This window comes from Dasypus novemcinctus, chromosome 11 (genome assembly GCF_030445035.2).
Source record: "Dasypus novemcinctus isolate mDasNov1 chromosome 11, mDasNov1.1.hap2, whole genome shotgun sequence".
NCBI lineage: Eukaryota > Metazoa > Chordata > Mammalia > Cingulata > Dasypodidae > Dasypus > Dasypus novemcinctus.
Genome location: NC_080683.1, coordinates 103,057,933 through 103,073,924, shown reverse-complemented (window position 1 = coordinate 103,073,924; position 15,992 = coordinate 103,057,933). Strand labels below are relative to the sequence as shown.

General features: G+C 43.3%; 1 protein-coding gene across 1 annotated transcript in view; it reads right to left on the bottom strand.

Moving 5' to 3' along the window:
- The window catches only part of RNF217 (ring finger protein 217), a 129,000-nt gene extending 123,860 nt beyond the window's left edge, over positions 1-5,140 (bottom strand). Inside the window, exon 1 of the mRNA XM_058307385.2 lies at positions 3,763-5,140. Within this exon, the coding sequence (XP_058163368.1) occupies positions 3,763-4,635 (873 nt within the window). The 5' untranslated portion in view covers positions 4,636-5,140. The remainder of the gene's footprint in view (positions 1-3,762) is intronic.
- Positions 5,141-15,992: the final 10,852 nt, after the last annotated feature.

Here is a 15,992-nt window from a genome sequence, read left to right as displayed (position 1 = left end):
AGGCCTCTGTGACATACAGGGGACTACAGACATCCCTGGTTATGTTTCACCCATATTCATACATGCACGTGTAGGTCACCAGGAAATGCACTTCTCAAATTTAGACAGCAAAGATTTATGTACCCAGGCTACATAAGCCAACATAACTTCCAGGATCTCTGCCCTGGTGCCCTGCAGCCTCTAAGTCAACACCTGCTGTGGTGCTAAGGATTCATAACACATCATTTCAATTCTTCCCCACAGCAATCAGAAACTGGAGGGAACTACTGCACTGTAAAGTCCTTCTGCTAAGAACGGGTTCCCCAGTCTCAGACCCAGCCATAACAGAAGAATTGTTTTCCAAAAAAAACTACTTATTTTAAACCACAGTATAGAGATATTAAATCACCCCCTCATGTGCTATGTCTGCAATGAAGTATTGACAACACCTAACCATCTGCCTTTTCCACACATTATCACTAATGGAAGTAGACTTAAGCTCTCTACAAACCCACATTCATGTCTTTTCTCAGAGAAACCAGCACTTCCTTTTAGGACAATGTTAAGTTAATCAGGCAATAACCCAGCTCATATTTAATATGTATTTTTAAAGTTTGCATAAAAGCTTAAAAGACTGCTTTATTTTCTTAAACAATGTTAAATAATACACCAAGTATCTGGCACAAACTCAAAAAATGGTAAGGAAAAAAATGACTAATAATACTTTATTTCAAATATATTGTTTTATTTGAGAAAGTCTTACAAGCCCTGCAGGTACAGGCTTGACTTCCTTCTTCCAAACCTAAGAAACCTTTTAAGAACGGAAAGAAAGCACTCACTGGTGCCCTTCTGATCTGCTTCAGTATGGCAGTATGGGTTATAACAGATCATCATCTGCAATCAAATTTTATTGATGTGGAAACTGAGGGACAGGGTTGTTAAGTGACATGGGAACATAGACCCTTAGCATGGAAAGGACCTTAGAATTAACATAGCTATATCAGAAATATTATAACCATAAGCCTCTATTTTCATGCAAAAGAAAAATTTTTCATTAAATGAAAATCACCCTAGCAAGTGAATAAATCTTTTTAATAACTCAAAATTGTATCTCAATAAAGGGAGAAAGAAGGTAAATACATATACATATACATGTCTACATGTGTATCTATACATGTATGTAAACTTTATCTCAAATACAGCAGAGAAAGGCTTTTTAACTGTAAGAAAATTTAGGTGGATGTTAAATACCCTACTTTTAAAAGATTAGTTTTCATGGCTACTTTGTCCACAAAAACAAGAATTTTACCACAATAAGTGATGTTTTTCATCGCACTAACTATAGAAGGTAAAAGTTTGTCTAAAACCACTTTAATTCTAAGTTTAGTAAACTCAGCACACCAACTCTTGTTGGTTTGCTTTCAGTCTTTGTTTTTTGTCTTCCACACCAAGCATCTCAGAGCAGAATTTAGTGCCTGAAGCAGAACACCAGGTCCTAGCCTGGGTTTCTAGGGCAACTCCGTCCTCTCCATATTGCTCAGCTTTTCATAAAGTTGATAAATATTCATTGAGCATCTGCTACATCCAGACAACGTACTAGGTGCTAAAGATACAGCAGTAAACAAATCACGTGAAAACGCGTGTCTTCATGGAACTTACTGAAGGTAAGTTGGAGTATGTTAGTGTTATGGAGAACACAAGAAACAGGCAAGGAGACAGAAGGAAGTGGGGGGGGCACTCAACTTTGAAATGGGTGGTAGGGGGGAGGCCAAACCTGAAGCTGGGGAGGGAGCCAGAATGCCACGGTGAGGGGGATTTTCCAGGTAGAGGGAACAGCATGTGCAAAAGCCCTGAGTCCAGAGCATGCCTGGCATGTATGACTCAGCCCTATTCAAAGTTCTGTCAAAGGCTTTGGAAGAAGGTCAGGGACACACATACACACATAAATACTGCAGACAACCTTCAGATATTATATCCCTTTGGAGGAGTTTTTCAGTGGTCACGCCACACAGTGACCTCTTGACTCATCTTGCCACCCACCCCACCCCACCCTTTCTCCTCTCCATTAGAAGCCAGGACACTGACAACGTCCTCAACCAATTTACAGTGGGAAAACCTCTGCTTTGGGAAAAGGGCTCACCTTAGGGAGCAGAGTACAAGGCAGAGTATCCCAAACCACAATGTCTACCTGCCCTGCTGGTCTAGGCCCGCCTTACTTGTATCGAGTGTCTGATATTCCTGTTTAGTCTTATCGCGTGCTACCTTGTTCCTGCACACACATCTGCTGGCACAGTGACTTCCTTGGCACAGGGCCCATGTGTTGGTAATGTCTGAATCCCACCACAGGTCTCTGCACATGGATGACACCAATAAATATTTGTCTGATGGTGATGTCATAGAAACCCCCACTGGACGCAGCAGGCATTCCTCCAGTTTTAAGTATCCGTTTGTGGGCAAAGCATGAAAGAGACATCACAGTCTCTTACAGGCGTTTGAATAATATCAAGTATCTTGGCCACGTAACTGTTTGTGTAACATTCCATTCTGTCTGAATTTCCCTTTGCGTTTTCAGTTGGGCACAGTACACACTGTCAGTCTAGATCCTGGCATGGATTAGCCACAAAACGTAGAGGAACTGCCCGTTCGGCTGGCTTGGGCCAATTTTATTAAACACCCACTACATGTAAGGGACCCTAAACGAACTACCAGACATGGGGCCTGGAAGACATTTCCACTCAGTCCAGCAAGACAAACAGGAACATAAGGAGCAATGTCAGTGCATGCAAGATACGTGGAAGTATTTTGAAAATATACAAGCAGGGGCCTGAAGGGTGAGGTAAGGCTTTGCAGAAGAGTTGGCACCTCAACAGACAAGATTTTGAAAGATGAAGAGGCTTAGGACATTCAGACAAAGGATCAAAGGGCATTACCGATTGTGCAAAACACTGGCAGAAACACAAGAGACTGAAAACTGCGGGAAGAATGCATTTACCATCAGGGAAAGAGGGCTGTCTACTGCACTCTTAAGCTTTCCAAGGAAAAACAAAACAAAACACAAAACTTTCCAATAAGGATCTGAGGAAGAAAGCTGCACCAGCTCCTGTTTTGTCAAACCTCTCAGCCTTGCTATGCTTTGTTTTGCTCATTCTGTTCGCTTTCCTTCTTCATAAAGAAATAAAGTACTGTGCTGGCTTACAAGAAAAAGACTTCAACTTCACTGAGTTAAAAGAAAACTGAAAAGTGAGCCAAAGGCCAATGAGCAAATGAATTTTTTAAAAAAAGAAAACAACTTGCACTGCACTGGATTATATAAATGGAGCAAAAGTACAATTTCAAGTACCGTGGACCTGAAATACTCATCCCAACCCTTCCCTTCACCGACTCAGTAAACATTTAATTTATGCCCACTGTTTGTTAATCTCTGGGATGCCACACCCGGTGAGGCACGCTCACTGCCCTCCTCTGTGAGCAAGCTCTTGCTTGTGTTCCAGTGAAAAAAATAAGCAGAGGGCAATCCATTGCACCCTGTTCCTTCCACGGCTGCCAACCAAAGCCTGAGGCTCACAGCAGAAGTTAAATTCCAGTCAAGTAAGCCAGTAAGGACAACACAGGCAAACAATAATGTTACAATAACAACAATAAGTGAGATGTGAGCAGTGGGTGGTGGGCTCAGGAAAGGAGGATCTCTTCCGGTGGACAGCGCGCAAGGGGGGCTTCCTGGGCAGGGACTGAGGATAATAAATAACTGGGGAGCAGGAGGGGCTCCAGACGGGGTGACATTACCTGGGAGCTCAGGTAGACTTTGAGGCACTCCTCGCACACGGCCTTCTTGCAGCAGGGCAAGGGTTTGATGGGTTTGTCTTCCAGGCACACCCGGCACATCAGCACCATGAGGGGCGCATAGGGATCCCCTACCCCGCCCAGGCCAGAGTAGGGTGGAGCTCCCAGCAGGCTGGGCACGGAGAAGGGCTCCGGCGCCAGGTAGAACTCTAGCTCGATGCTGCCGCCCTCGGGGGAGAGGGGGTCCACGGCGAGGGGCAGCCGCGGACTAGGGAAGGAGGAGGGGGCGCTGGGAGGGCTCCGCAGCGGCGGGGCCCGAGGGGGCGACGCGGCCGGCGAGAGCGGCTCGGCGGAGGGGGCCGCGGGCTGGTCGTTCTCCACACAGTACACCGAGCAGAAAACGTGTCTCTTGGCGGGGCCCGGGGCCCGCTGGCCCAGCACGTCCAGCGTCCGCCCGTCGCGGGGCCCGGCGCGGCTCCGGGGCTCCGGCTCCGCGCCGGGGGTGGCTTCCTGCTGTTCAAGCCCACCCTCTCTTCTGTCCCCGGCTTCCTCCTCGCCGTTGTCGTCCTCCTCCAGCTGCTGTGGCAGAGTCTGGGGATTGAGGGGCCCGGGGAGTGCCGGTCCCGCGGGCTGCCCCGGGGCTGAACTCTTTCTCCAGCCCGGGGCACCCCGGCTGCTCGCGGGGTCGGGGGCGCTCGCGTCCGCGCAGCCCGCGGCGTTTCCGCAGCCGCTGCCGCCCAGCTCGGCTGAAGCGACGCGCGGCCCGGGCGCCCCGGCGCTGTCCCTCCGCGGCCGCGGGGATTCGGGGTGGCCCGCGGGGCAGCTCGCCTCCCGGGGACCGCCGCCGCCGCTCACAGTGCTCTGCTCCTCGCCCATCGCCGCCCGCGGCCCGCGCCGCCGCTGCCCATCCAGCCACCGGGACCCCCACCCGGCGCCGGCGGGCAGCGGGGGCAGCGGCTCGGCTCGACTCGCGGCTCCGCTTCTGCTTCCGGGTCCCTCCTCCGCGGCCGGGACGCCCCGAGCTCCCTCCGGGGAGCCCGTGCTCCGGGGCCGCGGCGCGTGGGAAGCCCGGCCCGGCCCGCTCCGCCGCCGCCCTCTTCTCCGCGTCCGCCGGCGTGGCCCGGCACCGCCTCGGGGGCGCCGAGGGCCGCTCGGTTCGGGCGCGGGCGCGCTCGCCCCGCATGCAGGTCCCGGCGGCGCCGTGGCCCCCGCGAGCCCCGGGCGGGGCGGAGGGTCCCGGGGTAGGCGGCCGTCAGTCCCGCGCCATCGCCTCCCCGGCGGCGGGCCGTGAGGGAGGGGCGGCGGGAGGGCGGTGGTCAGAGGGTCGAGGGGCCTGTGGCGCCGCCGCGGCGCGCCCGGGGAGGTGCAGCCCGAGCGCGAGCAAGCCGCGGCCTGGGGGGAGAGGCCGGAGCGGGCTACCTCCCTCCCCCGGCGCTTCACCTAGAGCCCTCCTCGCCCCGCCGCTCCCCACCCCCTTGGCGCACACCTCCCCACACGTACACACACGCGCGCAGGCCCCGCGCGCGCACACACACGCACACCGGGGTGGATGTGAGCTAAGTGCTGAGATGCGCTCTCGCCCCGGGAGTTCACACTCGGCCTTGACAAAACCGGGGAGAGCAGGCACGCTGCCCTTTGAGCTAAGCTTTAAGCAAACTTCCTATTCAATTACAGAATGTTCAGAGCTGGAAAAAGCTGGCGACTTGGGACGTTTGGCATTTCGTTTCTCTTGTTTCTCTGGGTCCCCCTCAGTTTTCGGTTCTCCAAAAGGAAGTTCAGAGAAATAATACTGGGGCTTATTCTTTTAAAATGCTTTATTTACAACTCCCCGTTTTCTGTCTAGTGGGATAGGAGGGAACTTTGAAACCCACAAAAAAATGGGAAAAAGCACTTTCAAACTACTTCTCTAACTGTAATCCTTACAAGTGCTGCTCAAGAACTGATTTAAGATTTAACCCTTCAGTGTTCTCTCAGGAACTTTAAAAAATCCTATAATTATTCCAAAATGGATGGCACAGGTAGTAAGCTCATGTAGCCTGGTTAATAAAGTGATCATTGGTGGGAATCATGAGGAGTTCATTAGCATCACCAGGGTTCATGCCTGTAGCAGTTCGATATAGTTATGAATTTCAAAAATAGATATTGGATTATGTCTGTACCTTGGCATGGTTATGATTAGGGCTTTGACTGGGCCACATCATTAGGGCATTGAGTCCCCACCCCTTGGTGGGTGGGACTCACAGACAAAAGGCATGGCATAGGACAGAGTTGAGGGTTCTTCATGTTGGAGTTTTGATGTTGGAGCTTGATGCTGAAGTTTTAAGCTGGAGCCATGGGAAGTAAGCACAGAGAAAAAAGAGAAGCAAGCCCTGGGATGAGAGAAACCCTGAACCCAGAGAGAGGCAAGACCCTGGAAGGGAGGAACCCAGGAAGCCTGAACCCTCATAGACCTCAGCAGCCATCTTGCTCCAGCACATGAAAATAGACTTTGATGAGGGAAGTAACTTATGCTTTATGGCCTGGTATATGTTAATTCCTACCCCACATAAATACCCTTTATAAAAACCAACCCGTTTCTGGTATTTTGCATCAGCACCCTTTTGTCTGACTAATACAGAATTTGGTACTGAGGAGAGGGGAGCGCTTTTGCAATTACCAAAACGCTGGAATGGTTTTATAAATGGGTAAAGGGTATTTTTTGGAGGAATTATGAGAGGCTTAGAAGAAAAGACCTACCGTGCTTTGAAGGGACTATTGATAGCAATTTGGATGCTAAAGAGACTTTTTATGATGCCTTAGAAGTAAATAATTGGAAACTGGAGGAAAGGCAATCCCTGTTTTAAAGTTGCAGAGAACTTAGCAAGGTTACCTTCTGGTGCTTTATGGAAGGCAGGATTTGAAAATGGCGAGCCTGGACATTTCGCTCAAGAAATTTCGAAGTAAACCCGGAGAATGTGGCTTGACTTCTGCTCACAGCTTATAGCAAAATGCTACACAAGAGAGATATACTGAGAACTGAACTGTCAGGCACAAAGAAAACTGAAACTAATTCTGGAAATTCTAAGGCTTTGGAAATCAAACTACCAGATGGAAGTGCCCCAATGGAGGACTTAAGTAAACTTGGAACTTGCAAATCAGGATTGAAGAGCCAGTTATCTCAGAAAGACTTGTGGAAAGTCTTACTGTCTGATGGCTGGGACCCCTGCTTTTGCATGCTAAGCCAACAAGTTTTTTGAGAGTACCGTATGAACAAAACCACTGTCAGCCTGGAATAAAAGGGACCTGGAAAGGAGAGAGTGAAGGAGAAACGACTTCAAGTGGAAAACTGTAGAAGCTGAGATCTGGAATTAAGACATCACCTTGGGCCAAGAGAGGAACCCCATCCATGTGTACTGAGAGGGTAAGTTTGCACGAGCAGTTGGAGCAGGTTGATGTTTCCATCTGATGTTCTGGGAGAGTTTTGCCACCCCAGGGTGGAGAGAGGGTAGAGCACATTCCACAAGGATTATGGTGGTTAAGGTGAGCACCCCACAGGTCTGAGATCCGTCCCCCATGGATTAGGGAAGGCCAGGTGGTCAACTCGTTGTTCTGAGAGGGTTGAGCCTGTTTGCCAAAAATTAGGGGGAATGTTGTCTTCATGTCCCTGTACTAGGGGGGTTAAGACTCAAACCCAAAGATTGGGTGATTTTGGCAATCACCCCAACATTCTTGGAAGGTAAGGTCTGGAGCTTAGTCAACACCCAGATGTTTGATGAGGTAGAACCAAAAACATAGCCCCTGGACAAGCATGTGGAAAGAGTGGGTTCCCGTAAGGCAACAAGGAGAAGAAACCATCATCTTAAGAATGATTCTCAGACTGAAATCAAATGGAGGATGCCCTGCAGGTTTACTGAATTGTAGAGAATCCATGACTCATGTTTCCCTCCCAATTTCTCCTTATTGTAATGAAAATGTTTATCCTTTGTCCATTTGTGTATTAGAAACAGATAAATGGTTTTGTAAGTTTCAGAAGTCTATAGCAGACAGGACTTTGCCCCAGGACTAACTGTATTTCTTTAAATTAATTGTGATATGATTCAGTAACAATTTACGTTGTTACTGATTTAAGATTTTTTTTTAAAATATTGTGATGTCTTTTTGAAATTCAGAGGATGGAGTGTAGCAGTTTGATATAGTTATGAATTCCAAAAATAGGTATTGGATTATGTTTGTAATCTGGTCTGTACCTTGGCATGATTAAGTTATGATTAGGGCTTTGATTGGGCCATGATACCCTTGGTGGGTGGGACTCACAGATAAAAGGCACGACAAAGGGCAGAGTTGAGGGTTCTTAATGTTGGAGTTTTTATGTTAGACTTTGATGCTGAAGTCTTAAGCTGAAGCCCCAGGAAGTAAGCACACAGAGGAAAGAGAAACAAGCCCCAGGAAGAAAGTAACCCTGAACCCAGAGAGAAGCAAGACCCTGAAAGGGAGGAACCCAGGAAGCCTGAACCCTCACAGATGTTGGCAGCCATCTTGCTCCAACACGTGAAAACAGACTTGGTGAGGGAAGTAACTTATGCTTTATGGCCTGTTATCTGTAAGCTCCTACCCCAAATAAATACCCTTTATAAAAACCAACCCATTTCTGGTGTTTTGCATCAGCACCCCTTTGGCTGACTAATACAATCCCCAAGACTGTTGCCAAAACTACAATTATATTTGAGCCAGGACTTAATAATGTGTTGATCTATCTTTATTTTACAGGAAGTATTAGTCACCCAGACACTGGTGTGTTTTAGTTCCCTAAAGCCAATGAAAACATTTTGGGGAAGCTAGCCCTTGTTTTTTCACCTTGAGTCGGAATTCTATTTGCAAGTTCATGTAATAGGAAAGAGCTGTGAAGTGTGTAAAAAAATTTTTATCTTGACGTTACTAGGTTGTTTTAAAATGTTTTCCAAATCAGGTGCAAATGCAGTCCTAAGAAAGCATTTTAACACCAAAGAACATTTTCGTCACATGTATCGATTCTCACTTGTACCCAAAAGGGCTGAATCCAGTCCACCAGTTTAGATCTTACTTTATTGATCTGACCCAAGAATGAGAATTCTTATTTGGAAAGGTAAATGCTAGTCAGGGATTTTTTAATCTTGGTTAGCTGGTTTCCTGGTGACTGCTGTCTTTTTTTTCCCAAATGATACCTCTAGAGTTCGACATTAAAGGCAGGGACAAGAAGTTCACATGCCTGTGTGCCTTTTTGTGTGTACCATCGGGTGACTACTCCCCTATTTTTTTAAAAGTAGTATAAAAGTAGTCTGTGTGTGTTGAAGCGCACAAAGAAGACACAGCAAATAGACACAGAGAACAGACAACTGGGGTGGGGGAGGGGGGGAGAGAAGTAAATAAATAAATAAATCTTAAAAAAAAAAAGTAGTCTGTGTCTTCCAGGTGACAACATGCTGAGAGAAAGGCTACAACAATCAGAGAGAAAGACCAGAATAGTAAGAATGAACACAAAAATGGTAGATAGTCTATAGGAATTTCAAACATCTCAAGTTACCGCCATACTTATGGGAGTCTTCACACACACACACACACACACACACACACACCTCACACGTGTTCCCAGAACTATGTCCTTGCAGTGTCCGCCATTTTGTTCTTGTCCCATCAGGTTTCTAGCTCACTGACAATGCCTTTTCTTGACACTGAGCCAGATAGTTGTCACTGCTGGGACTCTTGGAGGCTGCCTATTGTTCTGCTGCTTAAACTGCAACCCTTCCCTGGCCATGACATACCCCTACTGTCACCCCATGCTACCCCCAAGGAATTCCTCTGACCTTTGTCAAAACAGTCATGGTATGCTATAACCCCCACCCTCCAAGACCAAGACTTGCCTAAATCTTGGGCCTGGTACAATGGGCCTTCAGTGTGGGATCCATGGGACCCCAGCAGCAAGGAAATGAGAAATAAAACACAAAGATAAAATAGTGACCTTACCATCTCTTTCACCTGAAATTCAAGAAGCACCCAAGATGACTGAGTTGATAGGATATGTTTTTTCAAAAGGGTTAATTGAAAATGTAGGTGCTGTAGCAAAAACTCCATCTATCTACCTACCACTCAGAGCATCTGTTCTACCTGTGACTGCACCTCCAGGTTGTTCATACAGCATTAGCACTATCACCAGTATTCAGCCACTACCAGCTTCAAGTCTCAAAATTTCTTAATAGTCAATGAACTGTGCACCTTCCCTAAAACCCAGACCTCTATATCAGGAGACTTTGTCAGCTGGAGAATTGACATAGTCGACATTCTTTTGTTTGTTACTGAGCATTATTTTTTCATTACCATCTTTCCTATGCTGGCCTTTAAATGTGACTTGTTTTTGAGATTTTTTTTTATTCAGAAATTAGTTAGATAACTAAAGAGCCTCAAATTATTATTTTAGTAGAAAGATGTTATGAGATATCTGAAAACTATTCATCATTTTAATTTTATATATTGAAGATAAAACTAAGTTCTTAACTTTTGGAGAAGAAATACGTAAAATTTAAATACAATGAAATAATTATATAGCAAATGTTTGACTTATTTACCGATCAAACAGTCCTTCAACTATCAAAACAAGTACAAAGAAATATAAATCATTTAATTCTCCCCAAAATTCTATTCTTGAGGAAGAGTGAACAGAGTGGAATTGTTTTCTAGGTCTGCATCTGAAAGGATCAGTGGAGTCCTGATTCTCTGTTTCCTAGTTTCTTCCCTCTTCGTTCACAGAAGAGAAGAACTTGGAATTGTGAAGGAAAAGTATATCAAATAGAAGAGAGGAGAATACAACATTTCACTTTCTTTTGCCATCTAAATCGGCCAAGAAAAAATCCAATACCAATCTATTATGAGATGATGTTAAAAATAAAACAGATTTGTTCAAATTAGAGAAAGTAGCAAAGGCACAGAATCTTGGAAAATGGGGGAAAAAACAAAGATGGAGAAAGAGGAGGGAGGAAGAAGAAGGGGAAGAAAGGAAGGCGGGGGAGGGAGGAAGGGAGGGAGAAAGGAAAGAAAGAATTTTAACTATTACCAACTACCCAAGATTTAACCACTTTAATGTATTGGTGTATTTGGCTCTAGTGATTGTGTATGTGTATAAAATATACCTAAAATGGTAAATACTCTTTTGCAGTCTGCTTTTCTGCTTTTTTTTTACTTAGTAATATATCCAGATCGTCCTTTCATACATACATATATACACCATCGTGATTAGTGACCATATAGTATTATTTATAATTTACTTAACCCTTTCAATTTTAGTAAAAAATTAGATCATTTATGGTTTTAATATAATATATAACACATTTAATATATGTTAATATGTGCTATATGAGCATAAAACATAATCTTGTATACATTCCTAATTATAGTACTATAATTATAATAGTTGTTGCATCAGAGAATATACGTACTTTCAAGATTTTTGGTACATATTCTCAGGGATTTTTAGCACCAATTTGTAATCTCATGAGTAATGAGTGTATGAAAGTCTACTTCCCTAATCATTCTACGATTTCTTTTTTTAATTAAAAATACTGTAAGTGACACCCCACTTTGCAATTCGTGGGTAAATTCTATTAAATGAAAAGGACAAAATCAGATATTGTTAACTGTCAATCCTCTACTGGATTTTTACGACTTAATTTTACACATACGCTTCTCCATCCCTGAGGTTTTGGTAATGACAACTTGCCTTCCTCTTCTTTTTTGAATTTCCTCTTTACCTCTTCCAGTGACAGTAGTGCTTTAGTAAGTTCACAGTTAAACTTGATCAGTTAAAACAATTTTCCTAAATCCATGATGCCAAAATAGAGGTGCATTTGTCTGTGTGTCCTAAACTCATTCCCAGAGAAACACTGTCTCTCAGCATACGCGTAGAAGCCCCTTGAATTAAGACAAGAAGAGGTCCACAAACAGGACGAATCTATCCCTCCTGGCCTAAGAAAACAAGTTCCCACCGTACTAAAGGAGTCTCCAAGATGCTGCAATTTAAAGGCATGTTGAAGGTTTCCACTACTGTAGCTTGGTTTACCAGAAAGATGTTGGCCCTGGCCCTAGTCTAGAAATCTCCAGTCTCTTCTTCCCAAGGCATGTAGTGAGTGACATGAAGAGAGAGGCACGTTCTCTCTGTACCTCAGCTTCCCTTTCTGAACAGGGTGTCAAATCACAGTCTCCCCATGACAGGCTTTGTTTACAGCTGGAGTCAGAAAGATTTACAGCTTTGGCTCCTCTCTGGCCCTGAGACTGGAATGCCTGTTTGTTCGGCAAGTAAGAGCAAAATAAATCTCTTCTTGCACAGCCTCAGTACATTGTTGCTGGGAAATTCACTGTGAAAGAAACCATTTTGTCAAAACTTAAGAATAATAAATGTCAAAGTAACAGAACTGAAGACTGACTTGTACAAAACAGCGCTTTTAGGTCTGAAAAGAGCAGAGATTTTCTTAGCAAGATAGAAAAGTAAATTTCTTCCACATTAGAGATATAAATGATGTCCCAAAGAAGATTTAGTTAGAATAATGGAGAGTGCCTACAAAACTATATTAAGTGAAATAAGGCAGAAAAAACATAATGTACGATAAGATTAGAGCAATATAGGCATGTATATGATAAAATATGGACAAAAATACTAGGAGTTAACTGTGTAAGGGTGACAAGGTTATGATTTCCTTTTCTACTTTCTAAAACTTCTAAAATATTGTACTGCTTTTATAATGGACAAGCGAGAAAAAGAATACATATTTTTAGAGTGAAATTGTTACATCTCAATGAACAGAGAAATAGGCTTGGTGTTTGTGAAAGTCTGAAGCTGGATGGACCCCAGAAAAATCTTATTTTTAAAGCTAATCCATTCTTATGGGTGTAAACCTATTGTAAGTAGGATTTTTCATTAGATTGCTTCAAGTAAGGCATGACCCAGGGTGGGTCTTAATCCTTTTACTGGAGTCCTTTGTAAGAGAATGAAATTCTGATGGAAAAGAGAAAAAGCCACAGAAGCAAGAAGCTGAAAGCAACGAAACCTGAAAGAGAAGAGAGAGATCATCAGATGCCACCATGTGCCTTACCATGTGACAGAAGAATTCAGGATTGCTGGCAGTCACTTTTGGGGGAGAGAGCATTAAAATGATTTGGACGTTTTCACAGCCTCAGAACTTTATGCTTGTTAGCTAATAAATTCCCATTGTAAAAGCCAACCCATTTCTGGTATATCGCCTTTGGCAGCTTTTACAGACTAAAGCAGCATTGTGGTATTTGCATGCACATTCTCAAGGTAAGCAAGCCCTCCTTTTTTGATACAATTCAATTCAAGAAATTTATTTAAAAAAATTTTTTTTAGGTACCAGGGTCAGGGGTTAAACCCTGGTCCTCATATGTGGGAAGCCAGCGTTCAACCACTGAGCCACATCAGCTCACTGAGTTTGTTTTTTCACTTGTTTGCTTTTGCTTTTGTTTTTTTAAAGAGGTATCTGGTATGGAACCTGGGACCTCCCATGTAGGAAGTGGTCACTCAACCACTTGAGCCATATCCGCTCCAATATATCCTGTGTCAAGCACTGGAAAATTCAGCTTACTAATTTATTCAATGGAAGAAATAAACTTTTCCCCAAATTGTCCTTTATTATTAATTTTCTAACACCTATGAATGATTTCAAACTGTCTGTATCAGGTCTTCCCTATGAATAGAGGCCCAGTTAATAGAATTCTGCATGCTTTTAGTACTCCACAAGACATTTTTAAAAGGAGGGAAAAAATGAGAGAAAAGTGTTCTGTAGTGACTTAAGCATTGTATAGAACTGTGATTGCCAAATTATGTTCCAGGGTGGTGCCTTAAGGGATACCATGGGATATTTAAAATTTTTGAGGGAATGACAGCATAACCTGCTGGACACTATGCAAACTACTTCTATTAAGTTGTCTGGACCTAATTACTATTAGGAATTTCTTTTGGCCTAAGTGGCACCATGAGAAATTAACTGAGACACAAGGTCACCATGAACCAAAAAAAAGTTTGAGTACCTCAGGTATAGGGCAGAAACAACAGGATGGAGACCCTAAGCTCTAGAAATGTGTATTTCAAATTGATAAGAACAATTCTCATTGCTGAATTTTATCTGTGTCCTTTCACTGTAATAAACCATAACCACGAGTACAAGAGCTCTGCTAAGTTCTGTAAGTCTTTCAAGCCAATTATTGAGTCTGAGGGTAGTCTTGGAGGCCTCTAGAACTACAACACTACAAAAATGGAAATTCATTAACTTTTATAGTTTTGTTTTTCATTTTCTTTGTTTTCCCAAGCATAATGATGCTATTGAGAAAGGATGGGATATACTAATGCAGGAATAAGACAAGTTTAATACAAAAAGAGAAAAAGAGAAAATGCACTGCCTTGCTTTTGTCGCATAAGAAAGTTGATTTCCTTAGAAAATATAGATAAATAACTGACCATTTTGATTTACAGACTATTTGAAATTGGCTTTAACATTTTGTTTTATAAAACTTAGCAAGAGAATTAAATTATTCTGAAAATTTCTAAGCTGACAACTGTAGCCATTCAGTTGCTTTCATTTTTAAATTATGGCAAATAATTTTATCTATTTATTTCTTAACACACTGCTACCAAGTTGGAATGGGAGAACCCAGCTGTCTTTGGGGATGTTAAATACCACAAGCTGTTTCTCAAACTTTGTGGGACCAATAAAGCTCTAAATATTTTCTCAAGTACTTTAAAAAATTTCTCAATATGGAAATATCTTTAAAAATCTTCTGATTCACATATTCCTAACTCATTTACATTTTCTTTTTTCTTATCTTTATTAGACTTTAGAGCTGTTCTTATAAGCTTTGGGGGAATGAGTATTCTTTTTCTGTTCTTCTATGATGGGAAAAGTACCAGACTGGATTTTGAAAATCTGTATCCTGGCCCTGTTTTGGCATTATTTGTCTCTGCCTGCACTTGTCTGACCTCATTTTCTACTTCTGTAAAATGATCAGATTGAACTGGACGATTCTAGGGTTCAGTTCAATACTGAAAAATTGTCATTTTCAATTTAACCAATATGTACCAATCTCTGCTTTATGCACAAAATTTTATTCCACGTAGAGCTTATACATAATGAATCAAACTCAACCCATGCCCTAAGGAATCTTCCAGTTCAATAGAAAAGATAGATCACTTATCATAAATCAGGCAGATTTTCTGATGAACTATAAACGCAGGACTATAGGAGTTGCAAGTCAGAAGTAATTTCTGCCAGGGTGTATCACAGAAAGTTTCATAGAGGGTCAGGAAGACGAGTTAGATTATTAGAGATGGTGGTGGTAAGCATATTCTAGTAGAGGGAATGCACAAGAAGACACATGATGGCAGAACATATACGGTGTCTTGAGAAGCTGCTGGTGGTCCTGAGAGTTGATCAAAGAGAACTTATGGGAAAAAACTATAGATGAGACACAAAAGATAAGCTGACCCAAAATTGTTTAGGGGACGCGTAGTTTAATTTGTCCTTCTAGATCCTTTCTCCTCTTGTCTACCCTCTGTGCCACTGTAGGCTGGCCTGTAGGGGCATGCATCCACAGCTTCCATCACCCTGTGTCTTCTGATCGAGTTCAACCAAGGGAAGGCTCTGACAGGTGCTCAGTGTTGGGATGTTTATTTTCCCAGCTCCCAATCTGCCAGTATCTTCATGTTGTCTGTGCACCTCTAGTGAAAGCCACAAGCTACTTTCTCTGGATCCTGAGAGTTCCTCCATTCAGGCCAAGGAGAGGTAATGGGTACCTGCTGTTAACTAGTTCTAAACTACTGCACTACTCTCTTTCAAGCCCTAAACTCTGACCACACTTTTGTAGTTGACCCCATTTCTAAGTTAGCCAGTTCATTCCCTCCATCTATTTTCTGCAGAGATGCTGGCCATATGGACTTGATTGCCTTGACAATGATTTGACCATTACTTTTAAGATAATGGAATATTTGGACAAAAGAGAAATAATCAATTCTGAGTTTAAGAAAAGTAGAAATTGTGGCTAGGTAATATATACATTAAAGGAAGGTGACACAGGAAGCAAGGCATGAGGTTCAGTTCAATACTGAAAAATTGTCATTTTCTATTTAACCAATGTGTACTAATTTCTTCTTTATGCATGACATTATACTCCATATAGGGCTTATATATGATGAATCAAATTCAACCAATGCCCTAAGGAAT